Source organism: Pan paniscus, chromosome 6 (genome assembly GCF_029289425.2).
Source record: "Pan paniscus chromosome 6, NHGRI_mPanPan1-v2.0_pri, whole genome shotgun sequence".
NCBI classification, from domain to species: Eukaryota; Metazoa; Chordata; class Mammalia; order Primates; family Hominidae; genus Pan; species Pan paniscus.
In genome coordinates, this window is record NC_073255.2 from 110,594,887 (window position 1) to 110,617,171 (window position 22,285).

Consider the following 22,285-nt stretch of genomic DNA (forward strand, 5'->3'; position numbering starts at 1 on the left):
TTATCTCATAAAGTAAATTTCATATCAGATTTTGACATGAACATGTTTTCCCCGGATCTACATTTAACAGCCTCCAGTTTCTGTCCCATCTCATTCTTGCTCTCACGTAGCCCCTCGTCACACATCTTTCTTAAAACAGCCTCCACGCTGGTTTCCCTGCCATCAATTTCTTAATTCACACCAAATCCTCCCTACCAATCCACTCATCACATTGTAGTAGACTGTTTTTTTTTAGGGTAAAAAAGGTTTTAAAGCACTCTGCTCAACAACCCACATACTTCTTGCTGCTTTGCCGTTGTGTGTGTGAACATGAGCTGATGTTTCTCAACCCCATACCTAGAACACACCTTTCCCTGTGCTTTGCCAGGCAAACTCCTCCTCACTTGTAAGCCTGCCTCAAAAATTAGCTCCCCTGAGAAGCCTTCCCTGACTCTCCTAGATCTAACAATGCTTGTCTCCTAGATTCATCAGGGTTTATCTGGCTAGGTAAGAGTTGTAGAGGCAACTTCAGATTTACATATACATATATGTAACTAAAAGAACATACACATTATACATATATGTATTTTATTTATGCATCCAAATACTGAATATTACTTTTAATCATATGAATATATTAATAACAAACATACTATTTAAGTAATATAAATTACATAAATAATATTAATGAAATTCACATCTTTTTAAAAGTTCTTAGTTTAACATAATTTTTCTTATTGCCTCACTGTTTTTAAAAGCAATCCTTAGCTTCCTGAATTTGCATGAGAAGAATGTTACCTGCTGATTGCTGGTAGATGGCTCATACTCAAAAAGTGTTTGCTGATTGCTATTATTAAGGAATCTAAGGAATCATAGTCCTGGTGGGTGTGGTAAGCAATCATTCTTAGTCTAATCAACATTTCCATGAAACTCTAAAGCTTTCTGCTTTCAACATATGTGGAGCACGTAAGGAAAAATGCACAGTGCTTTATAAAACATTTTATTAGAGATTGGTGAATATATCAGTGCGCCTCTGAAAGAAACCAACAGCAGATGTTCCTACCTATACAGTGGCCCTGCTGCCTTGGTGGGGGTGTATCTCTAGATTAATGAAGGGCCTGTACATTCGTTGTTCACCCAACAGCCATCCCCTGCTTTCCTGGCTAGCATAACCTGATTTTCTTTTCGGTAGCAATATGCTTATCTACAGACTGATTGGTCGATGGGTAGGTACGGGATTCAATTATGAGTGATGAAACCTAAAGTGGAAGTTTGAAAAGAGCTTTTGGAAAAGATTGTCTTCCCTGATTAAAGAGACAATAAAACCCTTTTTGGCCCCTGCTTCCTCACCTACTGCTTAGAATACTGTTGTATGTGATATAATGCTTTTGAAGTTGTGGCAGCCATCTTGAGGCCCTGAGGGATGACACACTCAACTAACCAAAGAAGAAGGAATGGTATTTTCCCAACATTTGGTTATCGGAACCAAGATGATACCATCAAGCAACAGCACCAATTGCAGAATTACCTATGTCCAGACTTCTTATATCAGATTTAAACGTTATTATTATTCAAGACACTTTGATTGGATATTTTGTACTTGTAACTAAATATATGATGCTACAAATGGGTCCAGAAAAAAATCTGAAGATTCTAGCTTTGGTGATTACCAGTAATGAAGTTAAACAAAGGAGACCAAAGCAGAATTGCCTAGGAAAGGAGAAGCTGATGAGTGATCTTTTTGTTATGATCTGTTTCTATTGCCATGGAACACCAGATGGAGAGGTGGGGAAAAGCAGAGATGAGGACTGATACTCAGAGGAGACTGGGGCAGACGGATGACTTGGACACCTCTGCACGGAGATGAAAGTTACAGCCATGGACCTGAGTCAGACACAGAAAGGGCTGAAGTCAGAACATGCTGGATGCTTTATTAGAGGACAGGAAGAGCAGAAAGCGCCAGCAAAGGCAATGGCCAGAGGCACTCAGGAGAGACAAAGCAGTGAGCTCTCTCACATTCAGTTAAGGAGTGCAGGAGTGGGAGCTGAAACCCTTTTGGAGAACAATTTGGCATTATCAAATTTTTGAATGTGCATTCTTTGTCCTTTGTCCTGGTAGTACCATTTCTTAAATAATTATCCTAAAAGAAATTAGTATTTCAGTGAAAAAAACATAAGCCCAAAGATGTTCACTGCAGCCAAAAAATGAGAAACCACCCAAGTGTTCATCCTGGGAGACTGAGTAAAAATATTATGTAAATTTACACAGTGAAAGTAAGAAAAAGAATAACAGGCTAATATATGTTAGATATGGACAAAATGCCTAGGATAAACAAATGGAAACAAGTAAACAAGAAATCCCAAACAAACAGAAAACCTGTATGTATACTATTATAGGCACATCCACATCCACCCTCATGCACACCCATACTGAGGGTTGTATACAAGTAGAAAAAAATATAAAAGTTCATTTAACAAACTGTTAATAGTGGCTTTTTTTCTGGAAGGAAGGATCATTGAGGATTTTCCCTTTTCATTTTTTTACCTACCTGGAATGGTCAAATTTTTTTTTTTTTTTTTTTTTTTTTTAAGATAGAGTGTCTATCTGTCACCCAGGCTGGAGTGCAGTGGCGTGATCTCTCAGCTCACTGCAACCTCTACCTCCTGGGCTCAAGCGATCTTCCCACCTCAGCCTCCCAAGTAGCTGGGACTACAGGCACATACCACCATGCCTGGCTAATTTTTTTATTTTTTGTAGAGACAAGGTTTTATCATGTTGCCCAGGTTGGTCTCAAACTCCTGGGTGCAGGCAATCTGCCCGCCTCAGCCTCCCAAAGTGGTGGAATTACATGCGTTAACCACCACACTGGTGGAATGTTCAAATTTTAAAATAATTTTAGCAATGAACAAAGAATGCAGATAAAAAAACTGAAGAAAGAACCGTGACACTTTGGGAGGCTGAGGCGGGCAGATCACAAGGTCAGGAGATCGAGACCATCTTGGCTAACACGGTGAACCCTCGTCTCTACTAAAAATACAAAAAATTCGCCTCCTACTCAGGAGGCTGAGGCAGGAGAATGCTGTGAACCCGGGAGGCAGAGCTTGCAGTGAGCCGAGAGAGCGCCACTGCAGTCTGGCCTGGGCGAAAGAGCAAGACTCCGTCCCCCCCAAAAAAAAGAACCATGAGAGTTTAAGGGAGCGGGGACTCGCATATACAAATGCTACAAAGGGAATGTGGAAGAACCTGCAAAAAATGCCACTGGATTTGGTGAACTCTATTTTATAAATGGGGCTATTTCTCTCTAAAAAATTGTCTACTAAGACCAAATTTCTAAAAACAAAATTACCGAGTAAATGCATGTGAATTAAAAATAAAGCAATTGATGAATATCTTATTTTTCTAAAATATTATGGGGCTAACAATACTTGAGAACTACAATCGACTATTGAAAAAATTTGATGCCTTTAAAAACAGGAGTACAAAAATTACAAATGATAAAGAAGCTGATGGAAAATACAAATTGTACTGTGCATATAGTAGCAACAACATGACCTTTAAATGCAGTTTTTCAGCCCCACATCCTAAAACCAAGAAGTCGTTATAGAAATAAAGATAGAACAATAAATACAAAGAAAAGATAAAGACAAGATTTTATTTCAACTTGTGTAAAATTGCTGAGGTCACTCTTGAAAGCTTTTCTTACTTTAAATGGACTATTCAATCTTGTCAAAATCTTAAATATTGTGCTACATTTTTAACATCTACTTGCCAATAAAAGGCATGACAGTGGACAGTTTGGGTATAAGAACATGTGAGTTTCTCTCTTCTTTAGACATTAATCGTATGTATGTATGTATGTATGTATGTATTTATTTATTTATTTGAGATGGAGTCTCACTCTGTCGCCCAGGCTGGAGTGATCTTGGCTCACTGCAACCTCTGCCTCCTGGGTTCAAGCGATTCTCCTGCCCCAGCCTGTAGCTGGGACTACAGGAATGCGCCACCACACCTGGCTAACTTTTGTATTTTTTCAGTAGAGACGGGGTTTCACCATATTGGCCAGGCTGCTCTCGAACTCCTGACCTCATGATCTGCCTGCTTCAGCCTCCCAAAGTGCTAGGATTACAGATGTGAGCCACTGTGCCCGGTTGACATTAACACTTTACAATTCACAATGGGCTATCTGTGGCTTTTCCTAATACAATATTTTTGAATGTATATCAAGTAAAAACTACAGTGGCCAGACAGTATAAGTAGTTTTACATAATATACATAAACCTGTAAAGTCTTTTAAAATGCATCTTAATCTAGTAAATCATATTTTAAATGCATAGGCAGCTTTTGAAAAACTTTGCCAAAGCCCATATGCAAATTACTTGATTTTACATATTTGATTTTTTAAAACATTTATGCAGTTTTATTAAAGCTATATTGGTTTTTTGAACCCAAGATTTGGTTTCTATTACAACTCCATTAAAAATGTTCCCTGACTTAAATTAATATTGATAAATTAGTCATTTAACATTAAAAGTGGTTATGATTAGAACGAGTATCACTGATTAAGCTTCCATTTACTCTTTTGCTCTGTACTGAAAGCTGAAGAAATATAACTTTAAATACCAAGTCAATTTGTTTTAAGTCCTCAAAATTTAAAAAAAGTAAAAAAAAAAAACAAAAAAAACCTAGTATCACTGAGATCTTGTGCACTCTTGACAATATCCAACCAGCTGACTAGTCATGCATTTGTGTAAAATGCAGTGACTTTGGTTTTCCAGAATATCTTCTAAATAGAAACACAAGATTTTAGCAATGAAAGTGACTAACAAAATAAGTTTAATTCTTGGTGTTTAAGTTTCAAGATGGATGCAGATACAAACCACAATGGCACCTTTCAGGGAAGTCAATATTTAAAGAACAGCATCCCTTCCCAAGCTCAGTCCTCCTCTACCTCCTCTACTCAGAAATCTCCTATTTTACCACCCACATATACTCTATAAACACTCACTGAGCAGCTACCATGTGCCTGTGTGTTGTTACCTGAAGTGCTGAAATGGCTATTTTGCAATGTTAATCTTTTAAAAATAGAAGACAGAAGTCAAACAAATGGGGATACTACCATATGAGAACTACTATATTACAGGCAAATCAAAAGTGCACGGGAGGGTAGGTACTTAACTTTATCCTGGGGAGTTGGGCAGACTTCAGAGGTGGCATCTGAGTCTTGAAGAATGAGTAGGAGATTGTTAGGCTGGGAATGGGAAAGGCAATCTAAGCAGAGAGAATGTTTAATGACATGGAAGCATAAAAGCTAATGGCATGATTTTTCAAGAAGGAGCAAAAAGGTCTGGATAGCAAGATCATAGGGTGTGTGGAGATGGGTTTGGTGTGGGTGGGAAAGCAAGAATGGAGAGAAAGTTTAGGAACAGTTGACTGCTGCATTCCGGAGCTCAGAGTATACAGACTTGAGTGTGTGGGCAATGGGGAGTCACTGGGAATTTTTACTCCTTCACCTCCCCAAACGGGCTTGTTTCCCACAGTGGTCCATGTTGTATCGCTGTTCCCACAGCTCCCTTCTACATGCCAGTCTTGTCTTTCCAGGAAAAAGAAAATCTCCTTTTCTGACTAACTGTAGTCTTGATCTTTCATCCATTCTGCAAAAATGGGATTTTATAGACAGGTAAGGACATTCTCATGAATATATGTGAAGACCATCATTTTAGGAATTTATTTCACATTCTTGATAGTAGCTTTTAAATGCTTTACTTTATAAAAGTTTTACAGTTTTTTTTTTCTTTTTCTAATCTGCTTTTTCTAAACTAGTAAAAGCTAGTTTTCTGGAACTAGGTTACAGACAGACTTTGGCCCATTTAACAAGGTCAGACTGTTTATTCTTGACAGAATTCTTTCCCACTGTAAAAAGGTACTTTTAAATGCCACATTCCAAAACCAGTGCCAGTAAGCCACTGAAGCATATTTTCCCACAAGAACTGATACCATGTGCAGTCCCTACCTCACTGAAATCATCCAGCGTTACATAAGGTGCAGATAGTATTTAACGTCACCATGAAATCTATCAACTGAAATACGCCAGCCATGTATTTATAAAACACTTCCGTACATTTCAAAGCATTGGTAACATTTAAAAAAGTAATTATTAAAAATCGAAATGGGAAAAAAGAAAGGGAAGGACAGTGCTAGAAATTTTTTAAAAAGAATTTAAGACAGAAGAGGAAAATGAATCTTGTAACTTTATATCAGTATCCAAACCTGAAGTAGTAGAGCTTTTTCTCCCTTATTTTGGGGTTTTTATGGTTGAGCTGTTAAATTTACAGCCCCATTTTTAGATTCTGCCAGCCTTCAAAATAAATATATGAGCAGCGCTAAAGTAAATTCTCCTACGCTTTCCCCTTTTCTCTTTTGGATGTTTCCCTGAGATTTGAAGGTAGATTATTCCTCCACAGCCAACAGTAAAGTTCAACATTCAAATTTATGAAGGATTTAAAAATCATCAGTATCCTTGTAGATAGATGCTGGGTGCAACAATGTCACTCACCCTGGGTTTCAATCCCTAGAGAGGAGGAAAGCAGAAAGCAGGAGCAATAAGAGGAATGGTTCAGCAGCCAAAGACTATCATTTAGAAATGCATTGGGAAGATTAGCAATAAAGTCAATAAATGCATCAGAAAATCCGGCACTACAAAGTAATTGTATAAAAGTCTGAGCTCAACTTTTGGAGAGACCTATACAGATAACAGGAACATAAATTTAATCTTCTCAAGGACCCAAATGGACTAGATAAAATGACTAAGGGAAACTGCAATGCAGACATTTTCAACCCCTTCTTGGGACACTATGGTTTCTCCAAAGATCCCAAGGGATCTTAGCTTTAAAATAAAAGCATAACATACAGAACATCTAAGTGCACAAGTCAGGAGATCTGGCAAGGTTTGTGATCTCAAATAAAGAGGGATGAAGCACAATAATTATCTGAAGGTTATGAATGGCTGCCCAGACACACATTCAAAGTGTAAATGTTACTCCCTCAGAGCTCAAGTTATTATCAAGGAGTGACGCAGGCAATTGGGAAGATTAGTTGAAAGTTGTGTCTAAAACAAATTAAAAAAATTTTTTTGGATGCTTATAATTGATGATGCAATGACACAAGCAGCAACATGGAGAATGCAGAGTAGGAAATCCATTCATTGATTCATTTGTAAAAGCAGGGAGTTGTGAAAGCAATTAAGTTCAAAGAATAGTGAAAAACTGATAAAGAATATGTGCTTATGTTATGTGCTTACCACTTTGGGTAGAAGTGATGGAAAGACAGAAAGGTAGGTTGGAGCTGAGCTGCAAAAAACTTTGTATGCCATGCTGTAGAGTTACAATTCATTCTCTAGGCACTGGAGAATCGTAAGGATTCATTCATTCATTCACCATGTACTCAAGTGCCCACCTCGTGCAAGGAAGGCACTGTAGGAAATGCTAAAATACATTATTTGGACTGAGTGAATAAAAATGGATATGGCCAATGTTACAGAATTTGAGAAACATTATCTTGACTCAGAAACTTACACTATGATATTATCAAAGCCTAAGCAAAATATTGTCACCTCTCCTTTCCTTACAAGGAAGCAGTGACAGCTCTAAAATATAAGCAGCTCACGTGTCCAAAGAATTAAAGAGGACACAAAAATCCAAGTTATTGAAATGTTGCTTTATATTCAATTCCAAGGACCATGTCTCATACTCCTATGAGTATGAATATAACACTTGCGTTGAGTTAAGCAAATTTAGGGGAGATGGAATTATCTCATTAAATAGAACTCTTCAGATAAGCCCCTAAACTAGCACAGAGGCATATTCCCAAAAATGTTAAATGTAGGAGGCAAAATGTTTTTTCATCTTCTGGATCCCTGAGAAGCCCTTTACTTGCAAAACTTTCTGAAGCATATGGTCTCATTAATCTTAAGACAATGCTTAGTCTTTATATCCAGTTTGGCCTCAGGCTTTTGAGATTTTGAATGGCATCATATAGGGTGTCCATATGAAAAACAGGCCCAGGCATGGTAGCTCATGTTTGTAATCTCAGCACTTTGGGAGGCTGAGACAAGAGGATTGCTTGAGGAGTTTGAGATCAGCCTGGGCAACATAATGAGACCCCCATCTCTTAAAAAAAAAAGAACGTAGCTGGGCGTGGTGGTGTGAACCTGTAGTCCTACTACTTGGGAGGCTGAGGCAGGAGGATGGCTTGAGCCCAGGAGTTGGAGGCTGCAGTAAGCTATGACTGTGCCATTGCACTCTAGCCTGGACGACACAGCAAGACCTGGTCAAGGAAAGGAAAGGGGAAAGGAAAGGGAAAGGGGAAGGAGAAGGGGAAAGGAAAGGAAAAAGGAAGGAAGGGAGGGAGAGAGGGAAGGAAGGAAGGGAAAGGAAAGAAGAAAGAAAGAAAAAGAAAGAAAGAAAGAAAAGAAAGAAAGAAAAGAAAAGAAAAAGAAAGAAAGAAAAGAAAAAGAAAGAAAGAAAGAAAGAAAGACAACCAGACTCTCTCTGTATCATACCCTGGTAGATGCTGGCTGAACAAATGTAGGAAAAAAGCAAGGAACTTCTGGCTCTTTCTCCAAGTAAAACATCCTCCAGGCAGTAGCATTACAGTTGAACTGTTTTTGTCCAGAACTAATTCGCAACAGTGACCACTTATGAAGGAGCTAGAATTAGGTGAGTCAAATGAATGACTATCTTTTATAAACAAGGGAATCAGTCATTTGATTCACTTCGCAAATCCACTTGGTGCAATAAGATAGCCACATGCATGCACACGCACCAACAGCAGCTTTCTGTGCAGTATGGAATACATTCTCTTTCTACATGGCAGAAATTCTCACAGTGGTCATCGATATTTGCCTTCACCGTGGAGGCAGAGCTAACCTATCAGATGGTAACTCAAATGTGTTTTATTACCACTGAGAACGCGCAGTGGAGAATCTGGATGGGTTTTCATGTTTGTTTTGGCTCTGGCATTTTCCATGTACCCAGCCCTGGGAATCCTAAAGAAAACGTGTCCTGTTCCCAGCTCTGTGCACTGCCCCCATTGTGTTCCACTTCCCTCACTGGTGAAAGTGAAAACGAAACCGGCACAAACCCTCCATTGTTAACTATGAAATATGTACTGGCAACTGGATGTTTTAACAAAACAGACCTGGTTGTGTCATGGCAAGATGTTGAGAGGGGAAGGAGTCACAGGAGCCCTTCCTGCTTCAGAGGTGTGTCCTGCACTTTCGCTGAGGTGCCGAGGCGACGGGGCTTTGGGTTTTTTCCATTATACTCATGTAATGTTCTTGGTTTGATTTATTCAGTATGCACTGGCAGCTTTTGGAGGCTTCTGTGGGAGCTACTCGGCTGCCCAAGCCGAGGCACAAACCCTGCCAGGTCTCCATAGTAAATACAACACGCACGAAGAGGAAACAAGCATAAACAATTTATTTTCTCCTGTAAAAGATGACATTGTTCTCCGATCTCTGGTCCTGCTTCACTTTGTCACTTGGTGGTGCCAACTGGGTGCCGTGGAATGAGTTATTCCAAACACACACACACACCCCAAGCACGAATTGCATGACGCGCACATTCACAGGGCCCACATCCAGGCGCGTTCAAGAGGAGGATGCTGGTGACCTCTTTAAGCATCCTACATTTTGACCTGGGTAAGGAGGGAGGGCTTCCCTGGCCCTTAACCTAGGCAGGTTCTTGAGCCTTATCATATGGCCTCATAAAACCATATCCCTTTCCTTTATTGCATTTATCTCTGTTTCTAACTAGACATTTCTTTGTGTGACTATCTGATTCAGATCTATCTCTCCATCTCGCTTGTAAGCTCTCTGACCTTGTCCATTTCCATTCACCATCATCCCTCAGGTTCACTGACAGCGTCTGCACATAGAAAGTGATCAGTAATTATTTGTTGACTGAAAGCCACAACTCCATTTCATTGATTTTCTCCCCTAGGCTTATCAAAGTTTCTGAATCCACGAGGTTCCGTTAGTGTTACTAAATGCTATCAACACTGAGGTCAGAGTAAGGAAGGAATATCATCAGAGGCACAGGAAGGGGATGTAAGTAATTTTTTTTTCTTCAACTTTAAGTTCCAGGGTACATGTGCAGGATGTACAGGTTTGTTACATAGGTAAACGTGTGCCATGGTGGTCAGCTACACAGATCATCCCATCACCTGGGTATCAAGTCCAGTATTCATTAGCTATTCTTCCTGATGCTTTCCCTGGCAATTTTTTTAATACTTCTGGTATTAAATAAGTTAATGATCTCAAATAAAGCAATATTGGGAATCTTATCAGTTACAGATTTAAAAAAAAATTTCCAAAATTAAGTTTTGTACTTTGTACAGCTGTCGAATAAAAGTCTTCTCATGTTTAACATTTACTTGTTGTCTTTTTGTAATTTCTATGGAATAAAGGGTGTTTTCAGAACATGTAGATCTTTTATTAGTGAAGGTAATATGGAAAAAAAGATTCTTGGAGAAAGAGAATATAATTCACTTAGTGAGAATTTTATTAAGTCACTAAAAAGATGGGAACATACTCCCACTCTTCCATTATGGTACAAAGAGGAATGTTTCTCTAAACTATACAGGTGTGTTTGGCACAGGCATTTGAAGGAAAAATGCTAACTTCATGAATAGCATTAAATGATTGTATAAAGTCCCCCAAAATACAAAGATACTGAGGTACCAAAAAGAATGACCTCATTTTAGGGTACACTTCTCTCTACCCACGGATGGCTTTATGATGGCTGTCCTGGGGAGTGGCTGGCTCTAACTGCCTGGGTGTTGGCAATCACCTGTGGTATAAAAACATCAATACTGGCATCGCCTTGGGTGGTCCTTACAGTATTCCCATGTACACTGAGAGCAGCACAATGAATGTGCTGTTGCAATTATGGACTTGGGTGATTTTAAGGGAGAGGACACAGATAGGACAGAATCAAGAGAATGCTTCATTTTTCCTAAGCAATGATACTTTTATAAGACATTCAGATGGACAATGTGGCAAAAGTTTTATTGAGGTCTACATAAAAAAAGAAAACCAGGAGGCACCAGTTCATGACCCAGTGTTCCTCACTGTGTCAAAATGTGGCATGAGCTAGTTGTCTGTTTTTGGTTTTATTATTTTAACAAGACTTAAAAAATATTTTTTAAAAATGGACTCCTAAACATTTGTGGAACCTCTAAATACCCTTTGTAGAATCTGAGAGTTCCACAGAACACAGTTTGATACCCTCTTGGGTACTGAATTTTTGGTATGGAGAAAAGAGGAGTGGGGATAGTGGGCCAGAGCCAGAATATAAACATTAGAATTCTCCAAGCCATTTACAATCTATTTGGTAAATTCAGACTTAAGCTGGTCACACTGCCTGTTTGAACGGCAGTTTCTCCACTTTTCAAAATGAAATGGTTGATAAAGAGTTCCAAGAGCACCAAATCCAATGGCAACAATATCACCCTTCAAGCTGTATGATTAGGTTTAGAAAAAAAATTAAAGATTTTGCATCATAAATGGGAAGACAAGACTGCTCCCTTCCTGAGCTTGCTGGTCACAGTGCTTCATGACTGTCAGAGCCCTCACCAGGGCTGCTGATGATGTTCCTGGCTCTGCTCTAAGACATGTCAGACCCGGGTGCACAGTGAGGTAGGACTGAAATTGCTGGCTGAGTGGCTGGTCTCTTTTTCCCTTATCTTCATAAAAATAAGTTGCACCATGCACTACATTTCACATGAGAAGGACTTAGAAATGTTGACTTCAGAGTGACTCTAAATATAGTTTCAGCTAGTCACAACAGTCATTGTACCGAATAGGTGTATATTCTTGAAACACTTTTGCCAGAGACATTATATAACTTCACGTCATGATTTTTACCTATCAGCTATGTACAATGGAAAGAACTTCCCTGTAACCTGTTCTCATTGGTTTTCCAATGAGAACAAATGTAATAGTTCAATAGAGGTCACAGAAGTTAATTTTTCATGGTTTCAGAGAAACTTTTCTGATAAAAATAACCCATGCCAGGTGTTAAATATAACAGACCCCACTTCTCTTCACATTTCCAACTCCTTCTTTGAACCACAAGGGGCCTCATACACATGCTTACCGACACTCCAGTCTGCAAGTCCAAGCTCTGCCCATATGCTGCAAACAGCTGCCCCTAGGCTTAGGAGTGAACACACAAGTGGCAAAATCCCTATTAGGAGGAAGGATGAGCCCATGCCATTCCCATTTAGTCAGGGAATTGCAATGTCCTGTGTGCGGTATGGGGTGGGGGTGGAGGTCTCAAGAGACATGCTTCCTTGGCACCCTGGGTTGTGTACTCCATGAAGGGAGACAAGGCTGGAGTAGGGCCAGTGTAGGCTTCTCTAAAGCATGAGATCCAGGTCAGGGGCCCCTCTTGCCTAGGACCAAGGCAAACACTGTTACCATCCACATCTTAATTCTACAACCTTTAAAGAAAAAGGTATAATACTCTGTATGGGTACATGTGCATACAAGACACTATATTGAGCAGCAAGAACCCAATACCCCATAAAGACACCAGAATGTCATGTTGGAGGCAGCCTGGCAAAGTTAGGCAAAAGACATTTAACTCTTTGATTAGTCCTCAATTTATCAGATGAGGACAAGATAAGTCATTCAGCCCGATGTTGCATACCACCTACAGCTACAACTATGGTCCAGGCTACTGTCCTAAATTAATTTCTACCAAAGGCCAATATATGAAGTATATTCTACTTATGAAACTCGTGTTTCTTAACAAGAAACTTTTCACTAGAAAAATAAAATAATAAAGATCATAATATAAAGGGTTATACCTTAAGATGCCTGGAAAGCTTACCTGTCTAGAACAACTAATTTCTCAATTAATCCAAAAGATGCCTTGTCTTGAATACTGGCATAGAGCATACTGGCTCAGAAATTAAGGAGAAGTAGTACTTCAGGATCTGTCAGGTGATCATGAACTTAAAATGAAAATAAATACTGTTAACTGCTCCCTCAAAGTTCTATATGTAAGAACATTTTGAAGTTTTCAGAAAGAAGCTAATAATACAAGCTTTTATAATTGTTCAAATAGAAATATCATTTATTATATAAATATATATATTAACATAGATAGTAAAAGTTGTCTAGTAATTCACCCATTCTTTCATTTAGAGGATGTTAATTATCTTAGAAGAATATGACTCCTCTTCTAAAACTTGCTTTAATAACAAAACACAAGGGGCTAAACAAAGTCTTCAAATAAGTAAAATTACAATAATGCTACATTCCTCTATCTCTACAGCTTTCTGTTCAGGACAGGAAGTTCAATTCATATACGTAATTTGTTCCTGAGGCAGTAGGAAGGATTATGATAAAAACAATACACAGACTGTGAACTTGGGTTTGCGTCAACTTTTCACTCCTAACTTGAGATTGAGCTACAGCATGTATTAATAGCTTTCATGATTTTGAACACAGATATGTGCTGCCAATAAATCAATCAGGACTAGGGTGCAAAATGGACTCAGCCATTTTAAGGTATATGGAGTAAGTCCTTCAGCTTAATATTACCAGGTAGCTATGAGGAATATTGACACACATCAAATGCGACCATTAAATGTATAACATAGCTCCTTCTCTATTCCTGTTACGACTCAACTGCTTATATCTGCAAGTCAGCATTTGTCAATTTATTCACGGAAAAATATTTCCTGAGTGCCTATCAAAATAAACAAGGCACTGTGTGTTAGGGCTGAATAAGATGAGCATCTGCCTTCGAGGAACTTATGGCCTGATAAATAAAATTCCCAAATAACTAAAAACAAGACAGAAAACAGTATTATAGGCCGGGCATGGTGACTTATGCCTGTAATCCCAGCACTTTGGGAGGCTGAGGAGGACGGATTACTTGAGGTCAGGAGTTCAAAACCAGCCTGGCCAACATGGCAAAACCCTGCCTCTACTAAAAATACAAAAATTAGCCTGGGGTGGCCTGTAATCCCAGCTACTTGGGAGGCTGAGACACGAGAATCGCTTGAACCCGGCGGGCAGAGGTTGCAGTGAGCTGAGATAGGGCCACTGCCCTCCAGCCTGGGCAACAGAGTGAAACTCTGTCTCAAAAACAAAAACAAACAAAAAAACCCAAAATATTACTCTGGAAACAGAGAGGAAAAAGAAATTAATTTCTGAAGGGGATACTAGAAAGGGTACCTCTGGAGTCAGGCTTTGCAAGGTAAGTAAAACACTAGCATTTCTCATAGTTTTAAGATGTCAGTTTTGAATCAGTTAACTTGTAATTCCTTTAACATTCCACAAATTAAGTTGATTCTCAGTTCCTGTATGACATAACCCACTAAAAAATGTGTATTTCCAGGAAGAGGAGTGTAGTCTTTTTCTCTTCAAGAGGCACTAAAAATACATACCAGTTCAGTCTAAAAAACTATGATTCCAAGTTTTTATGTCACCATGTGTATATAAATCGACGCATTACTATATTAAATGGGTATTTCCTTTAAATAGAAAAATACAAAAGAGTGGGGAAATTTTAAAATGCAGTACCCTGTAGGAACATACCCTTTATTATTACCATTAAATTCCAACTGTCACTCTTTCCAATAAAGTCTGATTTTTGTTTTAGAATCCTTCTCAGCTGCTAACATGTTTTCCTTATGTCACTATAGGAAATATAAAGCATGCAGTATAAACTAGATACTGAAAAATTGTGTATTTATGACTGCCTTTCTCCTTTTCCTCTATGAAATAATTTGTCTACATTTTCCTGTTTGAACGTATCAACTTTCAGCAAGAATGGAATGTTAATTGATGTTACGCACAAGCTCAAATTTAATAAGCAAAAAAAAAAAAAAAAAAATCAAACACAAACCAACTGGGTTTCCTGTTTTTATTTATGGTTATTAGTGCCCATTTGGGGGGATTAAAATAAAAGCGTCCATCTCAGTTACAGCTTATCCTTCCTTCAATTAACGTACCCAAGGAGACAAGTTCCTTCCATCTACTCCCCTGATGACTCTCTGGATCACAAAGCCTATTCAAGCTTCTCCCCAGGGCCCCAAAACAACATGCGCAACAACTTCCTAGGGAAACTCAAAGCCTACCTCACCCTTCCCACTGGGGAAATACACAGACTCAGCCCTTTCTGGTGTGATTACGTAAGAATACAAGGGCTTGCTTGACCGTGCTCAAAGCTGAGGCCTATCTTTTAAACATCAACTCGTGCCATTTCTCCTCTAAAGCAATGGTGTATGCTGGGCAAAGAGGAAATGAGTAGGATTTATCTTCTAACAATGGCAACATTTTCCAAGGAGTCCACTGCATCAAAAGTTCTGATGCCCTAGGAAAAGTCTATAATGTTTGGAAAGTAACTGGTCTTACGTGTCTAGGTGGTAGCACCCCTATTTTGACTGGGGGCAGGGGGTGGGGAACACTTTTATAAATTGGATTTTTTCCTAAGGCAAGTTATCTGTCTCAGAGAATTTCCAACTCCTCTCTTGAATTTCTACTTATCAGCTGTAGTATTACTGAAATTTAGGGAAACAATTTTTTGCTGTGCAGAATGACCAAAGATGTTGCCAATCATTACTTAACAACAGGGCCATGCTGTCCCTGATGTGAGAACCACTTTGAGGCTAAAGATGGACAATACGGATTATTTTTCTTTTTTATTTCTTTGAATATACAAAGATATTTTCTTTTTTTAAAATTCTTTTTCTTGAGACTTAATTTGCTATATATTATTTATTTAATTTACTGTATGTAAGGCATGAATTTACTGTATGCAAAACAGGTCTTTCAAAGAGAAGGGTATTAATACCCATTTCCAGGCTGCTCTTTTTGTATTTGGGGTGCAGAATTTCACAAAAATCCATCTGAGAAATAATGAACTATATGGAGAAATAGAAGCTAACCAATGTCAATAGCTATTATGGTTTTGCATCTGAATGGCAAAAAGAAACAGGGTATCATAACTGTTATTTTTTTGCCAAAACAGGGCCGTTGGGTTCGCTCTTTCTATTCAGGGTTATATGAGCCTTCACCTGGCATGGCGGTGCTCTACGTTCATGCATCATCCAAGTTCACTGTGAATTTGATTTCTTCTTTACAGCTGGCACCATAGCTTCAGATGAGTGCATTAACAAACCTGTGTAGGCACTCTGTTTCTCAAAACCATGATGCTGCAGACAGGTCAACGTTGCTCGTGCTCTTTCTTCCCTGACCTTGAGCTGTGTGTTCCCTAGGCATTGTGCATACAGCTCTGAAAACAGTGGTTATGGCAGAAAGCATTTGGAAACTTGTAACTGATTCCTGTCCAGTGGCTAAGATGCAACAGGCTATTTCTGCAATGGATCCTGTCCACAACAAGCCCAGGCTGGATGTGACTGTAGCTGTAAGCAGAATGCTTTCTGCCTACCCACTGCCATATAAAAATGGGCAAAGACATTCTATCCACCAACTAGTCATGGGCAGTACTAACATTAGAGACATGGAAGAGGGACAGACTGTCATTCAAAATAGGAAAAATAAGTTTAATAAAAGGACAGCACTCTCTCACTCACCACTGAGGTTAGAGCCATCTGGAAACTATAGATGCGGGCAAGGCCGAAGTCAGCGAGTTTTATTTGTCCGCTGCTGGTCACCAGAATGTTCTGTGGTTTTAGATCGCGATGCACTACTCGGTGTGAATGAAGAAAGTCCAGACCTCGGAGAAGCTGAAACATCATATCCTAATAAAATTAAAAAAAGAAAATCAGTAAACACTCAAAACGGGAGTTGAGCATTTGCTATGCTGGACGCCGAATCCTTAGCATTTTGTGGCTGCTTGGCATGCAGCAGGCATTTGATAGGTATTGGCTGAATGAGTGAATTGTCTCCCTTCCTGCCTTTCCACTCCCACACTTTCAAGAACACTGCAAAAAATTTCACTCTCAACCTGTATTTTATTAATGAAAGGACAATTTTAAAATAGTTTTTGATGGAACAGGAAACATTCTGGAAGGATATCTGCCAAACTGGTTTCAGTGGCTCATGCTGGGGAGAGGAAGGAGGAGGTCGTGAGGGGACACTTTTTGCTTCTCTATTGTTTAATGTGCCATTTCAACAATTAAAATCCAGTGAATAATAATATTGTTATTAATGGTGATTATTATTTTATAGCACCTAGTACTAAACACTCACTATATATCAAGCACTATTCTAAGCATTGTCCACTTAGTAAATAATTTAATCCACACCACAACATTTAGGTAAATAATATCATTACACCATTTTACAGGTCAAGAAACTGATACACAGATGTAGGCTACTAATTAGCCCAAAGTCATACTAGCAAGAGAGTGCTGATTAACTGTTTGTTTTTTTTTAAACAGGATCTTGCTCTGTTGCCCAGGCTGGAGTGCAGTGCTGTGATCACGGCTCCCTGCAGACTTGACTTCCTTGGCTCAAGAGATCCTCCTGCCTCAGCCTCCCAAGTAGCTGGGACCACAGGTGCATACCACCATGCTAGGCTAATGTTTTTAGTTTTTGCAGAGATGCCATCTCACTATGTTGCCCAGGCTGGTCTCAAACTCTTGGGCTCAAGCTATTCTCCTGCCTCAGCCTCCCAAAGTGCTGGGATTACAGGTGTGAGCCACCATGCCCAGTCTTAATCAACTGTTTTAGAATATTAACAGAGTCTTGATTTAAACTAGGGTCTGGAAAACCTCGATTCAAATCTCCAATGTATTCCTTTATCAAATCAATGAACAAATGAATACGTAAAATAAGGCAAGCCATTTAACCTCTCTAAGGCTTAGTTTCCCTGTCTGTAAAATGGGACAGTAACAAAGCCCACTTTATCACAGGATCATTGTAAAGCACTTAGCACCATAGTTAATATTCAGTAAATGGCAGCGCTTATTACTGTTATTATTAACCAGTATGGAGGAGCGGATCATTCAGGATATAAACCAATATCAGATCTTTTTCTAATTTTAGGACCAATACAAATATACACAAGATTTAATACTCAGGGACAGTGTCTGAAGGTAGGAACTAAGACATTGGCCATGATGTCATAATCCTCTGAAATGTGTGGAAATTAAGAGTGACCTACTCCCCTGACCCAAATATTATAAGAATGGCGTATACAAGGGCGGATGGAGCTGTTTTGTTAATACAAGGGTTAGAAAAATGACTGGGCACCACCATGGATTTCAGAGCTGGAAGGGGCTGTGAGGATACACTTATCATTGGCCGGACCACTGAATCCTCTCATCGAGAACAGTATATTTGGTTACTGGTTTATGGTTTTGGTTCTTCCTTTAGAGTTCGGAGTTCTGTCTTTATATTTCAGCTTGTTCAAAACCAAGGCCTTAGTTTTTCCTTTTATAAAGTGGAGAAAGTAGCGATTACTTTTCCTACTATTAAGGGGGCTAAATGAAGTAATGTATGCCAAGTGCTTGTACAGTTTCTGGCATATGGTAAGCACTTGACAAACAGTAATTATTAGGATGATTATTGCCAAGATAAGTGTCCTGATTTCTGGGGGAGACTGATTCACAAACAACTAAAAGAAAACATGACCACTGCTACAAGGTCGGTGTGAACAAAGCACTTAGAGGGGGTATGCAGTGATCTAGAATCATTTCTGAGATCCCCCTGAGTGAATATTCTGAACTGGCAGGGGTGACCTTCTAAGCTTCCCAAAACCCTGGAGAAGACTGCATTGGGGAGGAAAAGCCCTTCAAGACTTGAGAAACACTGCAGGTCCAATAAGTTGTAATGAATAAACAGGAGTGTGAAAATGTAGCACAAAATGTTCAAGGAACATTTTGGCAAATAAGTCTTTATTGGAAACACATGCACACAACTTGTAAGCACTGAATTTTAAAAAGCATGACTAACCTAAAGTAATGTCCTGTTGGCCCATCATCTTTAGCCTCTATACAGTTAAGTGTCACTCATTTAAAACAGTATAAAGAATAAATCTGTTTGGTTCATGCTGCAGTGTTCAAACAACTTTAGCAGCCAATTAGCAGTATACAAATTTAAAAACATGCACATCGTTTTTATTTGTGTTATAACACATACTATGTTTTTCTTAATTATAAAATTGCTAAGATGTATAGATGCATGCTTAATGCAGAAACTAATAAAATGTTTTAAGAATCCAGAGAAGAAGAAAAATCACTAAAAAATTCCACTACTTGGAGAACAGAGAAAACTTCACTGTTAATATAAGTTTTTTTGTGTCTTTTTAGTCTTTTAAAAATTACGTATTTTATTATATTTGGATGTATAAGTATATTTAAGTAAAAGTGGTTATTATTCTGTACACATTATTTTGTAGCTCTTTTAAAAACATGTAACAATTCATTATCAACATTTTGCCACTAATAAAATTCTGCAATATGACTTTTTTTATGCAATGAGATTTTTAATGGCTGCATGGTTTTTCACCCTGGGATATGCCATAATTATTATTATTCAGTTTTAGTTGTGTTACTTTGGCACTTATACTACAGGTCTAGTTCTTGTTTGTTTAAAGGTAGAGTAGATTAAAAGGGCTTGTTAATATCATACCAAAGCATGGGTTAGGCAGTATGAATCCACATGACTGCACTAACGTTGATTCCATGTGTATGATGCCTATAGATGTAAGTTGGTTCTACATAAGAATGACCATTCTTTAGATTTTATTAGGCTACTTAAATTTTTTTTTGTTTAGCAAATGGCTTTTCTTTTAAATCTCCAATATCTAGACACAATTGGAATTCTGAACCAATGAACACTGAGTTAACGACTTAAAAAACAAAATCTTGCCCAACATCTCATGACCTTCAGTAATTCAACCACGAGTTAGGTTGTTGGGCATTGTGAACCTGTAATAAGCATGACTGGGGAACCCCTCTCAGTCTTTAGCCAACCTTTATTGCAATACCTAATTTCAGAGGTGAAATACATTCAGCTACGTCAGGAACTCTGGTCCCAAATAATCATAAGATATAGTCCCAATTCCAGAGGATGATATAAATAAACAAATTACAACATTAAATGAGGTAAGAAAAAACACCTTTCCTACAGAATCACAAGAAGTGTTTTCATCAAAGACATTCCAAAGGACTCTCTACGTAAGCTTATGATCTATTCTATCTCAATTTATAGTATCGTGAGGCATACTCTTAAATTAGCTCAAGATTTTAATCTAAATTATTCTGTACCATATATGACTCAAATATTTCACAGTAACCCTAGTGATGCAATGCAATGAAACTACAGATACCACCAATTAAGGCTCTTTCAGTTAAACGCAGGTTTAAAAGTTTCCCTTTTTATGTTATACAGCACAGTCTGGTATAAAAAGTTTGAACATTTAGTCATACTTATGATAAACAGTCATTTGGGACCCTCACTCTATCTTTTTAAAACATGCGACTCGCAAGCATGTTTCAACAGGACACCATTGTGGAATGAAGTCTGGCTCCGAGAGATCTTAGGTGGGGCTTTATCTTGGCAATGCCCCTAAAAAGACTCTGGACCTTTCTGAATACAAGAAATCCTTGAAGTCTTGTAATTGTTTCTCTTAGGTGTTCCAGAGCTCTAATCCTCTTATTTAAAATCAAGACAAACAAGCAAACTAAAAAACGACTTCAGGCTTTTCTAATGGGAAAAGGTTGATCATGGGGCCTTCTTTTCTTTTTCTTTTCTTTTTAGAGGCAGGGTCTCGCTCTGCCACCCAGGCTGGAGTGCAGTGGTGCCATCATATCATAGCTCACTGCAACCTCTAATTCCTAGGTTCAAACAATACTCCTGAGTAGCTGGGACTACAGGTGTGTGTTACCATGCCTGGCTACTTTTTAAACTTTTTGTAGAGACAGGGTCTTGCTATGTTGCCCAGGCTGGTCTTGAATTCCTGGCCTTGAGCCATGAATCCTTCCGCCTTGGCCTCCCAAAGTGCTGCAATTACAGGTGTGAGCCACTGCACCTGGCCTGGGCCTTATTTTCTCATTACAAGAAAGTATGATTATTTCCAAAAGACACTAAAAACACCCAAGTCATATCATAAGTCACAGAATGACAACTTTAAATAGACAATTCTGGATATAGGGATATATCTTGTGATATATTCACATCCTCAAAGTTTTAGCACCAAAAATGTATAATCATCAGTTTATTTAAAAATTAAAAACAGGACATATCCAACTTGTAGGCAAAGATAATCTATTTTTCTCCTTATACTCTGTAAACCTCAGTCTTTTCAAATTTGTTATTCAAGTTTTCACAGAAATCTCTCCATAGTGGTTTGTCTGTTTCCTATGAAGGGTGTTAGAGGAGGCCACAGACTAAAATGTATCACATATAACAAAGGTTTTTTAACACTAAACCAATAAGAACATGTTGAATTAAGGTGAGGGTTACGATTATAGCAACAGAGGGAAAGGTCACCTGAGCCTGCATATAACTTCTCTCGCATGTCTCCCCATGTACCCCTCCCCTCAGTCCTTGACAGCCACCATTCTATTTTCTGTTTCTATGAATCTGACAACTCTACATACCTCATACATGTGGAATCACACTGGATTTGTCTTTTTGTGAGTGGCTCGCCTCAGTTAACATAGTTCCTTTAAGGTTCATTCATGTTGTGGTGTGTATCATAATTTCCTTCCTCTTTAAGGTTAAATAATATTCCATTGTACGTACATATGACATTTTGTTTATCTGGTGATCCATAGATGGGCACCTCAGTAGTTTCCACTTTTTGGCTGCTGTGAATATTGCTGCTATGAACACAGGTGTAGAATGATCTCTTTGTGACTCTGCTTTCAATTTTTTTGGATATATACTCAGAAGTGGAATTGCTGGATCTATTCCCAGAATGTTTTAAAACCATGGTTCTCCCATAAAATGTGGTATATTGTTGCTACCTAAGCGATGAAATAGTGACTAACAGCATCGTGTTAAGGTCCTAAAGCGTTAGCCAAGTGGCTTGATTCACTCCTTGGAGATTCCACGCACTTTTGTCTGCATTCCGGGAGAATCTACACTGCAGGTCCCCACATCAAGCTTGCTGTATGTATACAGCTTCTACTCTATTTCAAAACCTGACAGGGTTCCCGTGTGCTTTCATTGATCAATTCGCAATGAGCAATGAACAATGAGCTTCAAAGGCTGTTTATAAACAGGTCTCCCCTACTTCTCACTGTGGTCCTCAGGAGGACCCAAAGAGTGCTTCATCCAAAATCACAAAGAACAAGACAAACAAATTCTGAGAAA

The 22,285-nt window shown here is 38.7% G+C and overlaps 1 protein-coding gene across 4 annotated transcripts in view; it reads right to left on the reverse strand.

Moving 5' to 3' along the window:
- Window positions 1-22,285, reverse strand: part of CDK6 (cyclin dependent kinase 6) — a 234,671-nt gene that overhangs the window by 104,005 nt on the left and 108,381 nt on the right. For all 4 annotated transcript variants that reach the window (XM_003809732.6, XM_003809731.7, XM_055114711.2 and 1 more), the window contains one exon: window positions 16,591-16,758. In XM_003809732.6, coding sequence (XP_003809780.1) covers window positions 16,591-16,758 — 168 coding nt within the window. The remainder of the gene's footprint in view (window positions 1-16,590; window positions 16,759-22,285) is intronic.